Source organism: Nesoenas mayeri (assembly GCF_963082525.1).
Source record: "Nesoenas mayeri genome assembly, chromosome: 6".
Taxonomy (NCBI): Eukaryota; Metazoa; Chordata; class Aves; order Columbiformes; family Columbidae; genus Nesoenas; species Nesoenas mayeri.
This window is the reverse complement of record NC_137545.1, coordinates 19,821,912-19,838,047: the sequence shown is the minus strand read 5'-3', so window position 1 is coordinate 19,838,047 and position 16,136 is coordinate 19,821,912. Positions and strand designations below refer to the sequence as shown.

The 16,136-nt window shown below is 43.6% G+C and overlaps 1 protein-coding gene across 1 annotated transcript in view; it reads right to left on the bottom strand.

The window, feature by feature from the left end:
• Positions 1–16,136, bottom strand: part of TTN (titin) — a gene marked incomplete at both ends in the record, with an annotated part of 239,913 nt that overhangs the window by 167,713 nt on the left and 56,064 nt on the right. Inside the window, 34 exons of the mRNA XM_080346387.1 lie at positions 27–305; positions 383–661; positions 756–1,034; positions 1,245–1,532; positions 1,675–1,953; positions 2,099–2,380; positions 2,498–2,776; positions 3,524–3,805; positions 4,681–4,968; positions 5,101–5,388; positions 5,491–5,769; positions 5,872–6,150; positions 6,252–6,530; positions 6,733–7,020; positions 7,146–7,424; positions 7,931–8,212; positions 8,321–8,599; positions 9,203–9,484; positions 9,682–9,960; positions 10,157–10,444; positions 10,575–10,853; positions 10,959–11,237; positions 11,376–11,654; positions 11,783–12,064; positions 12,204–12,482; positions 12,584–12,871; positions 12,989–13,267; positions 13,362–13,640; positions 13,751–14,029; positions 14,137–14,418; positions 14,519–14,797; positions 14,917–15,204; positions 15,331–15,609; positions 15,708–15,986. Of these exons, the coding sequence (XP_080202513.1) occupies positions 27–305; positions 383–661; positions 756–1,034; positions 1,245–1,532; positions 1,675–1,953; positions 2,099–2,380; positions 2,498–2,776; positions 3,524–3,805; positions 4,681–4,968; positions 5,101–5,388; positions 5,491–5,769; positions 5,872–6,150; positions 6,252–6,530; positions 6,733–7,020; positions 7,146–7,424; positions 7,931–8,212; positions 8,321–8,599; positions 9,203–9,484; positions 9,682–9,960; positions 10,157–10,444; positions 10,575–10,853; positions 10,959–11,237; positions 11,376–11,654; positions 11,783–12,064; positions 12,204–12,482; positions 12,584–12,871; positions 12,989–13,267; positions 13,362–13,640; positions 13,751–14,029; positions 14,137–14,418; positions 14,519–14,797; positions 14,917–15,204; positions 15,331–15,609; positions 15,708–15,986 (9,567 nt within the window). The remainder of the gene's footprint in view (positions 1–26; positions 306–382; positions 662–755; positions 1,035–1,244; positions 1,533–1,674; positions 1,954–2,098; positions 2,381–2,497; positions 2,777–3,523; positions 3,806–4,680; positions 4,969–5,100; positions 5,389–5,490; positions 5,770–5,871; positions 6,151–6,251; positions 6,531–6,732; positions 7,021–7,145; positions 7,425–7,930; positions 8,213–8,320; positions 8,600–9,202; positions 9,485–9,681; positions 9,961–10,156; positions 10,445–10,574; positions 10,854–10,958; positions 11,238–11,375; positions 11,655–11,782; positions 12,065–12,203; positions 12,483–12,583; positions 12,872–12,988; positions 13,268–13,361; positions 13,641–13,750; positions 14,030–14,136; positions 14,419–14,518; positions 14,798–14,916; positions 15,205–15,330; positions 15,610–15,707; positions 15,987–16,136) is intronic.

Below are 16,136 nucleotides of genomic sequence, written 5' to 3'. Positions count from 1 at the left end.
GGAAAGAGTGGCCCTTGGCCCATCACCTTTAACAACAAGCAAAGCTGTGGAGGTGGCGAAGCCGACGCTATTTTCCGCTTTGCAGATATATTCTCCAATGTCACTATCCTCCACAGTGGAGAATGCCAGTGTTGCCACATTATTCTTGAAGTGCATTTTATAAGCTTGTGTTGATCTGAGCTTGGTGTCATCTTTGTACCAGGAGACCTTGATTTCTGGTGCACCACCAATCTGGCATTTTAAGATCAAGGGCTCGCCAACCTTCACCTCCACACGATCCAGATGTGTGACAAAATAGGGGGGTTCTAGGGAAGGAGAGAGCATGGTAAGCAGAAGCAGAGCATCACTGGGGTGCCGCAGGAGGGCCAGGGGTGATGTGTACCTAAGATGGATACAAGGCTGTGGCAAACATCCCCACCCGCCTCATTTGCCACCTCACAGGTGTATTCGCCTTCGTCACTCTTGGTGCTGTTGAAGATTTCAAGAATGCCAGATTTGTCAGTAGTTGTAACACTGCAGCGTGGAGACTGAGCAATGGGTGTCCCATTTCTTTTCCAGGTTACAGAGATGGGAGGGGTGCCTATGTAGCTGCTTTCCAGCACAATGGACTTTCCCTGCTCCACACTGAAATCACTTAATTTCTTCACAAAGACTGCAGGCTCTGTAGGGAGGCATAGATCAATAGTGAGGGACAGATGCAGCAGGGCTTCAGGCAGAGCGTGAAGAGAGATACTTGTGCATACACACAAACACACCTTTCACAAAGAGTTGGGTTGTGCATGAGGCACTGCCAGCATCATTTGTGACCACACAGGCATAGTCCCCGCTGTGGCCTGGCTCCACATCATACAGCTGCAGCTGTGCCACAGACTCGTCCAGAGAGATGGAGCAGTTGCTGTCTGGCACCAGCTCCCTGATGCCTCGGAACCAGGTCACTTTGAAGGGAGTGCTGCCCTTGATGTAGCTGGTGAATGTCACACTTGATCCAGGCAAAACTTCCTGGGGATCAGGTGTCTTCACAAAAGAAGGTGGTTCTAAGGATCATGCAAAGAAATTAAGAGGAAGAAAGATGTCAATAGGAGAGTCTCTGTGGGGGAAAAAACTGGAGCAGGTTTGAGTCAAACAAAAGAGAAGGAAGGAAACACAAGAAAAACAAAACAAACAAACAAAACATAGGAAACCAGAAGGAAGGAAGAGAAAAGGGAAGAATCTGGTTGAAAGGGCTGTAGTACTCTTCCACTGACCTTGTACAGTCAAGAAGGCGCTGCATTCATCAGATCCAGCCACATTGGTTGCCACACAGGTATACGGCCCTGTATCTGTGACATCCAGGGTATTCAGCTTCAAAGCACAAACATTATCCAAGAATGAGATTTCGTATTTTTCTCCACTAACAATCTCATTCCCATCCTGCAACCAGGTCACAGATATGGGAAGTGTGCCAGACACTTTGCACTCCAGAATCACTGAGGATCCCAGCACCCCATTTGTTTCCTTTAGTTTTCTTGAGAATGAAGGAGGAACAAGACGATCTAAGTAGGAGAAGGCAGAAGAATAGGAAGAAACACAGTTTTGTTTTTTGTTTTGGTTTTTTTTTTCAAGGGAAAGGGAAAGAAAAAGAAAAAAACTTCCTTTAAAGACAACTATGAAGAACAACAAAGATGTAGAGCTGACCTGAAACATCAACTGAAGAAGTGCAGCTGCTGTCCCCCACCTCATTGTGCACCTCAAAAGTATACAAGCCCCTGTCTCCCCTGTCTGCAGAAAAGACTTTCAAAGTGGATATGTTGTTGAAAAAGGTTATTTGGTATTTGCGGTCACTTCTTAGTTCTCTGCCATCTTTGTACCACTTGGTGATAAGCTCAGGTGTTCCTCCTACTTTGCACTCCAAGGTAAAAGGATTGCCAGCCATTACTGTGATTGGCTCAGTCTTCTCTAAGATGACTGCCGGTTCTGAAATAGGAAGGGAGGGGTCAGTGTGTCACCAGAAAAACTACCTGCAAACCAGTAAGCATAGTATATAAGAAGAAAACAAAGGCTGGTAGAGGCAATTGTGCAAGCTGTAAGATATAGAACCTACGAAGAGGGCTGTACCCACCTAGAACTTGTAAAAAGGCAGAGCACTCCCGCATGCCAGCATCGTTTTTGATCTGGCAGATGTACTTTCCAACATCAGCACCCTCTGCACTGGCAATCTCAAGAGTTGCAATGTTGTCCATAAACCACATTTGGACATTTTCACTCTCCCTAATAACTTCACCCTTGTCCTTGAGCCAGACAACAGAAATCGGTGGGGATCCTTCCACCACTGCCTGCAGGGCTGTTGGCTCTCCAATGAAGATTGCAGTGTCACTCAGCTTCTTGGCAAAGCGTGGGGGTTCTGATGACAAAAACAGGAGGCAGAGGAGGGTTAATCATGCATGCCTGCTTGGAAGATGAACAGCCAAGAGATCCAGAAAAGAAGGGGGTGATGCTGTTGATCTTCGAGCATACAAACCTTTGAATTTCACTGGGCAGGTGCAAGTGTCGCTTCCCACCTCATTCATAGCTTTGCATTGATATTCTCCAGTATCTTGAGATTCCAGATTGAGAATATGAAGACTGGCAATGGAGTGCTTTGCTGTCACCTTGAACTTCTTGCTGCTTCTGACCTGCCTCCGATCCTTGAACCAAGCCACCTCAAAGGGTGGAGTCCCTGCTATCTCACACTGGAGTATAACATCTGAGCCTTTAAGTGTGTCCACAGGGCTTGGCACCTTGCTAAAAACAGGTGGTTCTATAAAAAAAGAATCACATCATAATATGTGAGCCTGCTTCCCGACTCAGTTTCTGGATAGCAGCAGGAGGCAACACATTCAGGAAGGGGGCCTACACTTATTCCCATATTTAGCTTCCAAATTTGTGGCCTCACCTCTAAAAAATGCTGAATTCCCATCATCACCCAGCAAGGCATCCCAACACTCAGAGTCCCAAGGGCAGAAAATGTGACACTTCTGCACCTGTTTGGAATCAGTGCTCAGTAACCCCCCCAAAAGCCACTCTCCCTTCTCTTCAGGACCACATTCCAGCTTTCCCCGCCTCTTTCCAAGTCAGGAAAGCTACCACCAGTGAGGCTCAGCAACACAGCCTCCTCTTCCGTCTTAAATTTCATTCCTGCCAGGACTGCTGTGTATAAAGAGGAAGCAGAGGGATGGCTGCAGAGTATGCCCAGCTCCCTCGCCACAGCTAATGCTCTATCTAGTCCATGCTTCTCTTGTGACCTGACAAGCCTGCCTTATTCAGCTGCAAATGACTTAAATGGGGAGACAAGGAAATGGCTGCACAGTGCTGAACACCTGCAACTATGTCATGTCTGGTCTCTGCTGCTTAAATAAAGCAGCATTTGGATGCGAGAGCAGCTGGAGAAACAATGCCCCAGCAACCACCATCTGCCACAGCAGCAGCTCCCTGTTCAGGGGATGTGCATCTGGGAATGGGCCCAGAAGCCAGGGATTCTGGTGTTGTGTGGAACCATGCTGCTAACCTTTCACTGCGACTGAGGTGCTGCAGCTGGCTGTGCCAGCAGAGTTATGGGCTTCGCATATGTAATCGCCAGCATCTTCAGTGTTGGCACCCAAGATGGTTAGCATTGCCACGGAGTCTACAAAGGACATGTGGAGCCTGTCGCTCGCCTGGAGTGCCTGATCATTTTTGTACCACACGGTTCTGATCTCTGGCGTGCCACTGATTTTACATTCCAGTTGAACTGTGTCCCCCTGCTTCACGAACCGCAAAGCTTCAGGCTTCTTGATGAACTTGGGAGGTTCTGCAGAACAGGACAATCATGTAAAGAGTAACGGTATGCCTGTTTGCCATGTGAAATCTACAGTGCTGAGCAAGAGTTGCAGGGAGCACAAGAGTATTAGGGCACAACAAAGTAAGCTTACTACAGCAGGTGACTGTATTCCCAACCAGAGTTTCCTCTCAAAGGAAAACACAAAATGGAGAAAAGAACGTAAAGACAACAATTAAAACTATATTCTGCCAACTCCAGAGCCTGCTGCATCAGATAGCTGGAACTGTAAAAAACACACGAAGGACAATTACTCCAGCCAAAAGAAATTTTTCTGTTACCTCGGAGGAGTGAAAATACCCTCAAGGCCAACCAGCATGAAAGATTTGACAAGCACTTCACCCACAGGAGCAACAGAAACACGGTAGGGATAGTTTCACTTGCTCACACATCTTTAAAACGTATGTCTGCATGAAGAATTTAAACAATTCTTAGTCTAGACTAAATTAGCAATTCAGAACTCTAATTCAAATCTTTAGCAAATCTGAATGAGTCACCAATGCTGACCTACAAAGGCGAGACAGTTGTATTTACCATATCATTATTTTCTGTATATTAATTGCTTTGTGAGTATCACTGTGATTGTAGTTTAAGCACTAATGACAAAGTAAAAAGCAGGGTGAGTGCAACATTCTTACAAAAAGCTTAATGATTGAGATTTTTGCAGGTGCACAAGGCTTCTACTGTCATGCATAATGACAGGAGGTCACCACATGGTATATGTCTGCTTTCTGGAAAGCTACTTCCTGTATATTTCCACAATGGAAAGAGTGGAAGATGAGACTCGGTAACAAAGAGGTCTCCTTACCCAAGAAAAAGTAAGCACACAAATCAAGGTGATTTAATACCTTTGACACTGAGTTGGGCTGAGCAAAAGTCTTTCCCAGCTTCATTACTAGCTTGGCAAGTATATTGGCCAGAGTCTCCTTTACCCACTCTGAGCACTCGAAGATGAGCTGTGTTGGCTACAAATGTAATATTGAAGTTTCCTCCAGTTCGGATCTCCCGACCATCCTTAGACCAGGTGATGTGTATTGGCTGGGCTCCAGTAACATGGCATTCAAAGTCAGCACTTTCTCCAAAAGGCACATCAATAGATTCTGGTTTGGTGTCAAAGACAGGTGCTTGCTTGGGTTCTAGGAACACAAGAAAACAGTGTAATACTCATACCTCATGAAAAAGCTCATCCAACACGCAGATACCATTGCATGCATGAAATGGGAAAAGGAAGCCTGTGATTCAGGCAGAAGTTTGGTAAGCCAACACACCTGCCACTGTGAGCCTAGCACTGGTGGTGGCAGTGCCCACGGCATTGGTGGCTGTGCAGGAGTACTGCCCAGTATGATTCATCTCGGTTCGCACTAGTTGTAGCACTGCAACATTATCTACAAAGGATGTGTGCACATTGTGGTCATCACTTAGCTGCACGCCATCTTTATGCCAAGTCACAGTGATGGGTTCTGAGCCATTGAGCCGACACATCAATTTAAGGGGTAAACCAACAGGATGCTCAATGTCCTTTAATTTTCTTGCAAAGGAAGGTGGTCGCTTGCGCTCTAAAAGAAAGCAAGTAAAGGATAAATATGCTCCAGGAAGCAATTTTTTTACCATTTTGCAAGAGAAAATGATTTTGTAGTAAGCTAATATAAAATAATCACCTTGAACTGCTAAGAGAGCCTTTGTAGACGCAGTTCCTACACTGTTTTCTGCCTTGCAGATATATTCTCCACTGTCATTGATAGCCACTTTGTTGAAAATAAGTGTAGCAACGTTGTCTTTGAAGAACACTTTGTACTCAGGGGTAGACCTGAGTTTTGTATCACCTTTGTACCAAGACACAGTGATTTCTGGTGTTCCAGCAACCTGGCACTGCAACGTTGTATAATCACCAACAGACACCTCAAGAGGGTTCAAGTGTGTAACAAAGTAGGGAGGTTCTAAAAAAGACAAGAAATTAGATAGGCTCATTATAGCAGTAGGCCTTGGAAAGCATACACTTGAAAGAACAGGCAAGAAAAAGAAGCAAAGGGAGCACACACCTAGGGTAGAGACTACAGCCTCACAAACATCTCTTCCTGCCTCATTTTCAACATGGCAAGTGTATTCTCCTGCGTCTTCTTTGGTGCTGTCAAGTATTTCCAGGATGCAGGATTGCTCTGTGGTAGTGATGTTACACTTGGGAGACTGCATAATGGTATGGCCATTCTTCATCCATGTCACTGAGATGGGCAGGCTGCCTGTGTAAGTGCCCTCCAGGATGATGGGCTTGCCAGGCTCCACATACTGATCGCTCAGTTTCTTCACAAAGACAGCCGGCTCTAATGAATGGTAAGAAGTCACACGTGTTGAGCATAACAGGACAAATGGAGGGAAGAAAACGATATTTTAAGGTAAATAGAGAGACGCAATCTTTACAAACCTTTTACTGTAAGGTGTGTTGTACAATTTGCCCTGCCAGCATCATTAGTCACTAGACAAGTGTACTCTCCGCTTTGGAGAGGAGTTACATCAAATAACTCAAGTTCCACCGTGGAGTCCTCCAAGTAGATATTGCATTTCTCCCCTGGCACAAGCTCATTGGCCCCTCTAAACCAGTTCACTTTAAAAGGAGGGGTTCCTCTGATAACACACGTAAAAGTGATGCTTGTGCCTGGCAAGACATCCAGAGACTCTGGTGTCCTCTCAAAAGAAGGTGGTTCTAAACACACAAGAAAAAAAGAGAGATAAGATTGGTTGCTACAGCATAACCCAGGCATTTTCACACACCTACTGAAGATAAAGAACAAAATATTTTCCAGTCAGTAATTTTCCCTGAGTATATTTATGAAAGACCATAGGCAATTTTAAGAGAGAAAGAGAAAAGAATAGCTCAGAGAGCTTCCCAACCATCATATACTGACCTTGTACGGTCAACACAGCACTGCATTCATCTGAACCAGCTACGTTGGTAGCTTTGCAGGTATAAGTTCCAGTATCTGAGTTGCTCAGTGAATTCACTTCTAAAATACATAGGTTATCGGAAAAGGACATTTGATGTTTTTCCCCACTGACTAACTTAAGACCATTTCGGAACCAGTCAACAGAAATAGGAGGTGAACCCGACACTTTGCATTCCAGCAATGCTGAGGAACCCAGGACACAAGGGGTTTCCTTTAGTTTTCTTGTGAAAGAAGGAGGAATTATTCGATCTGCATAAGAAAACATAATAAATCCATGGTTAGAGAGAAAAGAAAGGAAGAAATGGAAGAAAGGAAAGAGAATGTGAACAAAATAAAGTTTTTGTGAAAGACAGAAGACAAGCTACCCAACCAACCTAAAACATCAACTGATGCTGTGCAACTGCTTTTCCCCACGTCGTTCTGCACTGCAAAAGTGTACAATCCAGCATCTTCCTTTTCTGCATCCATAATTTTAAGTGTAGATACTTTATTGACGAAAGTAATTCTGTATTTTTGGCTGCTGGTCAGCTCTTTGCCATCCTTGAACCACCCAGTGGAAAGGTCTGGTGTGCCTGCCACTTTGCACTCCAAAGTACAGGCATCTCCTATAGTAACTCTTGTTGGCTCTGCTTTCTCTACAATGACTGCAGGCTCTGGAAGGAGAGATGAGTAACATATATGGTGAAAACAGGATCTAATTAGTACTAGCTGGAAGTATCATAGCACTATAACATGGGGTTACACATTTGATACTAAGAATATCTCAGTTTGTTGGGCTGGGGAATTTTTTCAGCTCTGTTTTTTTCATCCTTTATTCTACCCTAAACTGGACATTTGAGATACTCACCAAACCAAAGTAAAAATATTTTTAAACTGCTAGGAGAGAAGAGCAATATCTGTCCTTCTCCAAGCAGGCATGAGCAGAAGACATGACTTAGAAATCTAGTCAACAAGGTCCCATCACAGTGTAGAGGCCTGTGGTTCCTTTCACCCCTATCTCCAGAGAACTGGAAATAAGGAATTAGACTACAGATTGGGGATACAAGAATTCTCTGTTTTGGTTGTTTTGAACTCAGGGGCATAAGCAAATCATACAGTTGACAGGAAATAAGTTCCTAACTTTTAAAAAATCTTTTATGAACTTGCACTTTTTACCAACCTAGAATAGTTAAAGTAGCCATGCACTCGCGACTTCCAGCATCGTTTCTGATCTGACAGATGTATTTTCCCGCATTGCTTGACTCTGTGCGCACAAATTGCAAAGTTGCAATATTTTCCATAAATGTGATCTTCGTGTTTTCACTTTCTCTAATAATTTCCTCTTTGTCTTTAAGCCACTGCACAGAAATTGGCTGGGAGCCCTCCACTCTTGCTTGTAACTCTACTGGTTCACCAACCACAACAGTCACACTGTTTATTTTAGTCAAGAATTTTGGTGGTTCTGAAGAAGAAATATGCAGTTATAGTAAATACTCACAGTGTCTATGTAAAGAAGAGCAATATAATGTAATCGGGAGCACTGCAGAAGGCATATGTGCCAATACTTTACCTTTCAGTTTCACTGTGCAAAAACAAGTGTCACTTCCTACGTCGTTCTGTGCTTTGCACTGATATTCACCAACATCTGCAGCTTCAACAGTAAGAATGCGAACGCTTGTATGGTAGTTTTTGGCTGTAACCTTATACTTCTTACTACTGCGGATTTGCCTCCTGTCTTTGTACCACATGATGTCAAATGGTGGTGTTCCTGAAATCTCACATTCCAGGATAACCTCAGTTCCTTTGAGCATGTCTACTGGAGAGGGCTTCCTGCTAAAGACAGGAGGTTCTAACACAAGAAGAAAGGAACATCTTTAGAACGGAGTCTGTAGCTATTTGAACAACAAACAGTTTACTGATACGAGCTCCCACACAATGAAAATGCTGAGAAAGTCAACAGAATGGGCAAGGACTTTCCTAATTTTCTGGGCACACTATAAAATGATCTTGCAGGCAGGTGGGCATTCAGAGGCCTTAGCTCCTCTGTAGAAAAGGTAAACAAAGGGGCGACCCTTGGCAGAGAGGGTGCAGGTCTCACTTAGCTGGTAGTAGTCTCAAATACAGGGTGTAAAACTGACACTGATCAGTTTGGGTCTGTTCTTTTTCTTCATATTTCAGCTCCTTGATATAACAATTCCTGCTATGATCTGTCTTGTTCATTGACAATTATAAAACTGGGGAACACCTCTCTTAGGACTCATCTACATTAAGAACAATATCTCCCTTGTTCCGGCAGTGGCAGAGGGAATGAGGGGTGCATCAAGAAACAAACATGACACAAAGAGAAAGATAATCCCGACATAAAAATTAATTTCATGTTCCTGTGGATTTCCAAGGGATAAAACCACCAGGGCATAATAGGACGTAGTCAGAGAACAAGAGGATAGCTAACCTTTCACTGTGACTTTGGTGCTACAGCTGGCCTTGCCGGCGGGATTGTGAGCTTCACAGATGTAGTCACCACTCTCATCAGTGCTGAGATGATTCATTTCAAGCACAGCCACAGAGTCAATGAATGATGTCCGGAATTTTTCACTGGCAACAATTTCATGGTCATTTCTGAACCATACTACTTTCATCTCTGGAGATCCACTTACTTTGCACTCAAGCCGGGCCGAGTCACCCTGCTTGACTACTTTTGTCGCCTCTAGCTTCTTAGCAAACTTTGGTGGTTCTAAAAAACCAGAAAAGTGTGATCAGGAAAGTCTGAATTACTACTTGAGAGAGGAAGGAAAAGAACTAAACAACTGTGGGTTGCAAGCACAGGGTAGGGAAATCACCTGGCCATGTATCAAAGATCACTGAGATGGGCTTGCCAAAAAAAGGAAAGAAAACAAATAGATGAAAAGACTGCAACACAAGAGTGCACACCTGTTACCATCAACGTTGTAGTGCAAGAGTCACTGCCAACGTCATTTGAAATGTGGCAAGTGTAGTGCCCACTCCTAGAAGTATCCACCGAAAAGAGGGTTAAGAATACAGCTGACCCTTCAATTCCAATGAAACAAGTTGGACCAGATACAAGCTCTAAGTCTTCTTTGAACCACTTTACTGTAAAAGGTGCTGTTCCTTTTAGCGTGGCCTTAAACTCCACTGTGGAATCTGGGTTGGCTTGCTGGCTTTCAGGTTTTACCAAGAAGCTTGGTGGCTCTGCAGTTTTTAAGACAAAGAAATATTCAGTTAAATCAGAAATGTGTAAGAATGAAGAAAGTTAGTGAGGTAAGAATGGAGACCAAGTTTTCAGCATTAGTATTAAGAGGTATAAGAGTTTTGTGTTAGAATAAGAGTTAAGGTATTTTCCCAGCATGTATCCCAAATAAGAAGTAGTAGTAAAAGAGTTTCAAACCTTTCACAGTCAGGACAGCGCTGCAAGAATCATTCCCAGCAACATTAGAGACACTGCATGTGTAATTTGCACTGTCTGCCAGCTCTAGATTAGCAATCTCGAGTGACATAGTGTTCTCATGGCACAGGCTTCTATATTTTGCACTGTCAGTTATCTCTTTTCCATCCTTAAACCATTTCGCAGTAATGGGGAGTGACCCAGAGACTTTGCACTCCATTTGGATAGAAGATCCCAGAACAGTGTCTTTTTTGGTTAGCTTTTTGATAAATGCAGGAGGAATTGCTTGATCTGCCCAACACAAAAAAAATGGCAAAAAAACCCACGTGTTACCTTCTTGCCTATTTTTCACAAACAGAGATTATTATATTTTAATTCCCTCCCTGCTATATTGGCAAATTTGTCAAATGACGATACAAACCTAGCACAGTCAGAACAGCTTCACAGGTGCTACTTCCAAAGTCATTTTCAACCTTAAAACTGTATGTACCACTATCCTCCTTTGATACAGGTTCAATCCTGAAACAGGCCACATTGTTTTCAAAGCTCATTGTGTAGTATCTACTGGGTAGGAGCTGTTTGCCGTCTTTGTACCATCTTATTCGGAGCTCTGGTGTCCCAGCCACAGTACACTCCAGAGTCACAGGGTCTCTTTCAGTGACTTTAAGTGATTTAGCCTTTTCTGTGATCCGTGCAGGCTCTGAGGTATAAAGTGTATAAAATTGGCAGTTAGATACACAGATCGGGGACTGACTTTCCAAATACTCATAGAGGATGAGCTTGTAGGGTCACACTCCGTACACACCTTGTACAAAAAGCAAAGCAAAGCACTTCTCCATGCCAGATTCATTCTTTGCCTGGCAGGTGTATCTCCCCTTGTGGCTGAGGTCAACATCAATAAGTTTCAATGTGGCCACGCTGTTCTCAAAGGTCATATGGTGGTGCTCATCATCTTCTAGTATTTTCTCATCTTTTATCCATAACACAGATAAGGGTTGAGCACCTGCTATGACGCACTGGAAGGATGCGGTACCTTTCAAAACAGTAGTGACGTTCTCCAGCTTCTTGACGAAAGATGGTGGTTCTGTGGTATGAGGTTTTGGTTGTTGTTTGGAAAAGAAGTCAGGGAAAGGGAAGAAGGAAAAGAGAAATCAAGTCATCCTACTCACTACAGTTTAGGTAGGGGATGTAACATTTGAGGTGTGATTCCTAGAGGACTGACCTTTCAAGCTGAGCCTTGTGCTGCAAGAACAGCTCCCACCTTCATTTGATATAATACATTGATATTCACCAACATCTGAGACATCACAGTTAGTCACATTAAGTGTAAATACTGATTCCTTGGTGGAGATAGCATATTTCTTGCTGCTGAACATCTCCTTATTGTTCTTCAGCCACTTCACCTCAAATGGAGGAGTACCAGTCACCTCACACTCAAGTGTGGCCTCCAAACCCTTCACTACCTCAGTGGGTCTCAACTCCCGAACAAATGTTGGAGGCTCTACAAAGAAGAATGAGGGAAAAGTAGATAGTAACCTTGAATGGTTTTGAGGGGAGAAGTAGTCTCCCCTACTCCATCAGCCCAGCTATGTGACATAGTTGGATGATGACAAGATGTTCAAAACTAACCTTTTACTTTCAGCTCGACGCTGCAGCTCTCACTACCTGCATCATTGTGGGCTTCACAAACATAGGTCCCACTGTCTGACACTCTGGCTTGAGTGACTTTCAAAGTGGCTAAACCATCTATGAAGGAGATGCCGTACTTAGCTTGGTCAGTCACTTCGTTCCCATCGAGGTACCATGTGATGTGGATCTCTGGCGTGCCTACTACCTGGCACTCAAAAGTCGTGGACTGTCCTTCTCGCAAAGCTACTACAGAAGTTGGCATCTGAATAAATCTTGGGGGCTCTAGAAGATGGACACAAAAAGTGAGGCTTTATAATATTTGGGGGTGTTTTAAAGAAATACAAGGGTTTCCTACTCCCTTCCCCCAAATTGCAGAGAAAAGTAAGAACCACAAAAATGAGAAGAACATTGGATTGCACACCTTTTACAAACAAAGCTGCTTTGCAAGTTGCAGTCCCCACATCATTGCTAATCTGACAAGTGTAGTTCCCAGAGTCAGATGTTCTAGCTGAGAAGAGTTCCAGTACACTAGATGTGTCGTCCTTCCAGACAGATCGATTGGCTCCAGAGAGGAGCTCCTGGCTGTCTTTAAACCACTTTATCTGCAGAGGAGTAGAGCCTTTCACCAGTGCTTTGAACTGAACCCTAGCATTGGGCACAACCTCTTGGGACTGGGGTTTTTCCACAAAATATGGTGGTTCTATAATATGTAAAAAAGGAAGAAAGAGGATTACTCTCAGACAGAGGAATTCTAAAATTACAAATGAGCAACCTAACACAAGATAAAGCAGGAGCTCAAACCTTTGACTGTTAAGAACCCACTGCATTGGTTGCTTCCTGCCTTATTTGTTGCTTCGCAGGTGTAAGAGCCACTGTCTGTGCCTTCCAGTTTATTGATTTCCAGAAATGCTGTATTATCATGGAAAGAGTATTTGTGCTTTTCACTTGCTGTTATTTCTTGGCCATCCTTGTACCACTGGATACTTATAGGGTGTGAACCAGACACTATGCACTCCAGGTGGACAAAGGACCCTTTAATGCTGTCCATTTTCTTGAGCTTTTTCGTGAATTTAGGTGGTATAATGAGATCTATCCAAGACAGAGTAAAAAGACAAAGTATGAAATTTAACCTTGATTGCAGCAAATGTCAGGTCAGGAGAAAAGATTTTGTATGTAAAACAATGATAAAAGAGAACCCATACACACCGAGGACGTTAATGCTAGCAGAACAGCTACTGCTCCCAACATCATTGTGAACCTCGAAGATGTATTCCCCACTATCTTTCTTTTCTGCATGAAGCACCTTTAGGACTGAGACAGTATCTGTAACATTGATCTTATATTTTGGGCCTAACGTCAGTTCCTTGCCATCTTTGAACCATTTGGCTGTAATAGGTTTCGTTCCCGAAAATTTACACTGCAAGGTTGCTGGGTCTCCCTCAGTCACATCTATTGACACGGCCTTGTCCATGATTGTAGCAGGTTCTGTTGTATACAAGAAGACAGAGTGTTAAGGGCATGTGTAAAAATCACAAGAGAACCATCTGAGATCATTGCAAGCCCTCAGGGTAAGACCAACCTTTGACAGTCAGCAGAGCAGAACACCTCTGAATTCCTGCTTCATTTTTAGCCTGACAGAAATATTTCCCATCATGTTTCAGTTCAATAGACCTCACCAGAAGAGTTGCAACATTGTTCACAAAGGTAATTTTGATATTGCTGTCTTCAATCACTTCGTCATTGTCTTTCAGCCAGGACACTGTGATGGGTGAGGAGCCTTTAATGGCAGCCTGAAACACGACCGTGCCCCCTCGAAGGGAACTAATGTTTTCTATCCTCTTCAAGAACTGCGGGGGCTCTGCCAGGAAGAAAGGGGTTTTGTAAGTATGGGTATGGTGCACAACAGTGTGGCATGGAAACCACACTGGGGTTAGAGCATATTAGTGGTGTTCTGCACGCTGCACTAACCTTTCAGTGTGACCTCCGAACTGCAGAAGCAGCTCCCAACATCGTTTGTTACACTACATTGATACTCGCCAACATCAGAAGCATCAAACCTGAAAACGTGGAGGCTAATCAAAGATTTCTCAACGCTTATTCTGTGCTTCTTACTGCTCCGCACAGGTTTACCATCTTTCACCCAAAACACTTCAAAGGGAGGTGTGCCAAGCACCTCACACTCCAGAACCACATCAGAATCTTTCAAGACTTCCATGGATTGAAACTCCTTACTAAAATAAGGTGACTCTATAGTGCAAAAGAGAAAGTGCAATTTGTATTAGTCATACTTTCAAAGCCTGTAAAATTGCACTGAGTTTAAAGAGACAAACTTTGTGGCTGGATGTCACACACACCTTTGATTGTAACAACGCTACTAGAAGTATCTTTTCCAGCATCATTTCTGGCCTCACAAATGTATTCCCCACTGTCTTCAGTCTCAACCTCTGTAACATGGAGTACTGCCAAGGATTTTGCAAAAGACATCCTGTATTTGTCACTCTCTTTTAGCTCTCTATCATCCTTGAACCATGTGATTTTAATCTCAGGAGTACCAGTGACTTCACAGGTCAGCTCAGCATATCCACCTTTCTTTACCAGATAGGTTGGCTCTAGCTTCTCCTTGAAGGTAGCAGGTTCTGTGGATTTAAGAAGAAGATTCAGGACGAAGAAGGCAGGAAAGAGTGCCACTGGGTCGATCCAGCAGCTGAAAGTTTAAAAGAGAGTAAGAATGCAAACCTTTTACAAACAAATTTGCAGTGCATGTTACTGAACCAGCTACATTGGAAACTTTGCAGGTGTATTTTCCCGAGTCTGTTGGTTTGACTGCATAAAGCTCCAAGTAACTTGCTAGTGGTTCTGTCATAATGTAGCACGCTCCTCCTGTCAACAGCTCAGTATCACCTTTAAACCATTTCACTGTCAGTGGTGTTGTGCCTTTAAATGTGCCTTTGAAACGTACAGTTGATGCAGGCAGCACATCTTGGGACTCTGGTTCTACCAAGAAGCTGGGTGGCTCTAGATTGTGTTGAAAGGAAAGAATTGTCAAGAGTAAGACACATGGCTCACACTTTGCTGAAGAAAATATTATCACATCAAAAGTAAAGCTCCAAGAAATGTGAAATGAATTGCCAAACCTTTTATAAACAAAGTGCTACTGCTCTCTTTGCTACCAGCAGAGTTTGTGGCTCTGCAAATGTAGACCCCAGCGTCACTTGCATCCAGGTGTTTTATTTCCAAAGATGCAGAGCCTTCTGCAAAGTGTACTGTGTACTTGGCACTTGAAGTGATCTCAGTGTCCTGTTTAAACCAAGAGACGGTCATTGGAAGAGAGCCTGAAATTCTGCAGTCTAGGCGGCACGAGGTGTTAATGATGCTGTCAATATTCTTCAGTGGTTTTGCAAAGAAGGGAGGGACAGTGCGATCTGTTGAGGGTGAAAAAAAAAATGGAAGAAACCAATACATGAGCAAAACGGGTATGGAGCTCTGCTTCTGGCTTTGCTGGGCTCAGAGCAGAGCAGCAGGGCTCTTTGCAAAGAGTCAGTACCAACCTAGCACAGTGAAGCTGGTAGTGCAAGAGCTGATGCCCACATCATTGGATATCTCAAAGGTGTACTCGCCACTGTCCTGCATTTCAGCAGCATAAAACTTGAGCTGGGCAATGTTATTTTTAAAGCTGATCCTATATTTTTTGCTGGCAGGTAGTGGCCTTCCATCTTTGAACCATTTGGTTTTTAGCTCTGGAGTGCCTGTGACAGTGTACTCCAAAATGGCTGGTTCCCCTGATGTTACCTGGATCATGTCGGATTTTTCAATTATTTTGGCAGGTTCTACAAGAGAATTAAATAACTGGTGTTAAGGACAAAAAGAAATCATTCTTCCTCTCAGGTGGGAGACAATGCTGGGATCACAGCACTACTCCACTGACCTTTCACTGCTAGTTCACCAAAGCAGGACTGACTTCCTGCATCATTCTCAGCTACGCAGGTGTATTTGCCACCAGAGCTCAGCTGGACACCGGTAATTTGCAGCGTTGCTAGACCGTGTTCAAATGTCACTCTCACTTTGTTATCATCTTGAATAACATCTTTGCCCTTCATCCACATCACAGAAATAGGCTCTGACCCTTTCACCATAGCCTGTAACGTAACACTATCTCCAGCCAGAGCTGTCACATTTTCGATTTTCTTAACAAAAGACGGTGGTTCTAGTTCAAAGAAAAGAGATAAGAAGAAATACTCATCTGCTACCACATCACACCACGAAATCTGCTGCTTAAAGACAGTTTTATAAGACAGTATGTGCAGTACATGGCGCAATTCAGCTAAAGAGCAGGCAAGGAGAAGAGCTGCGTGCC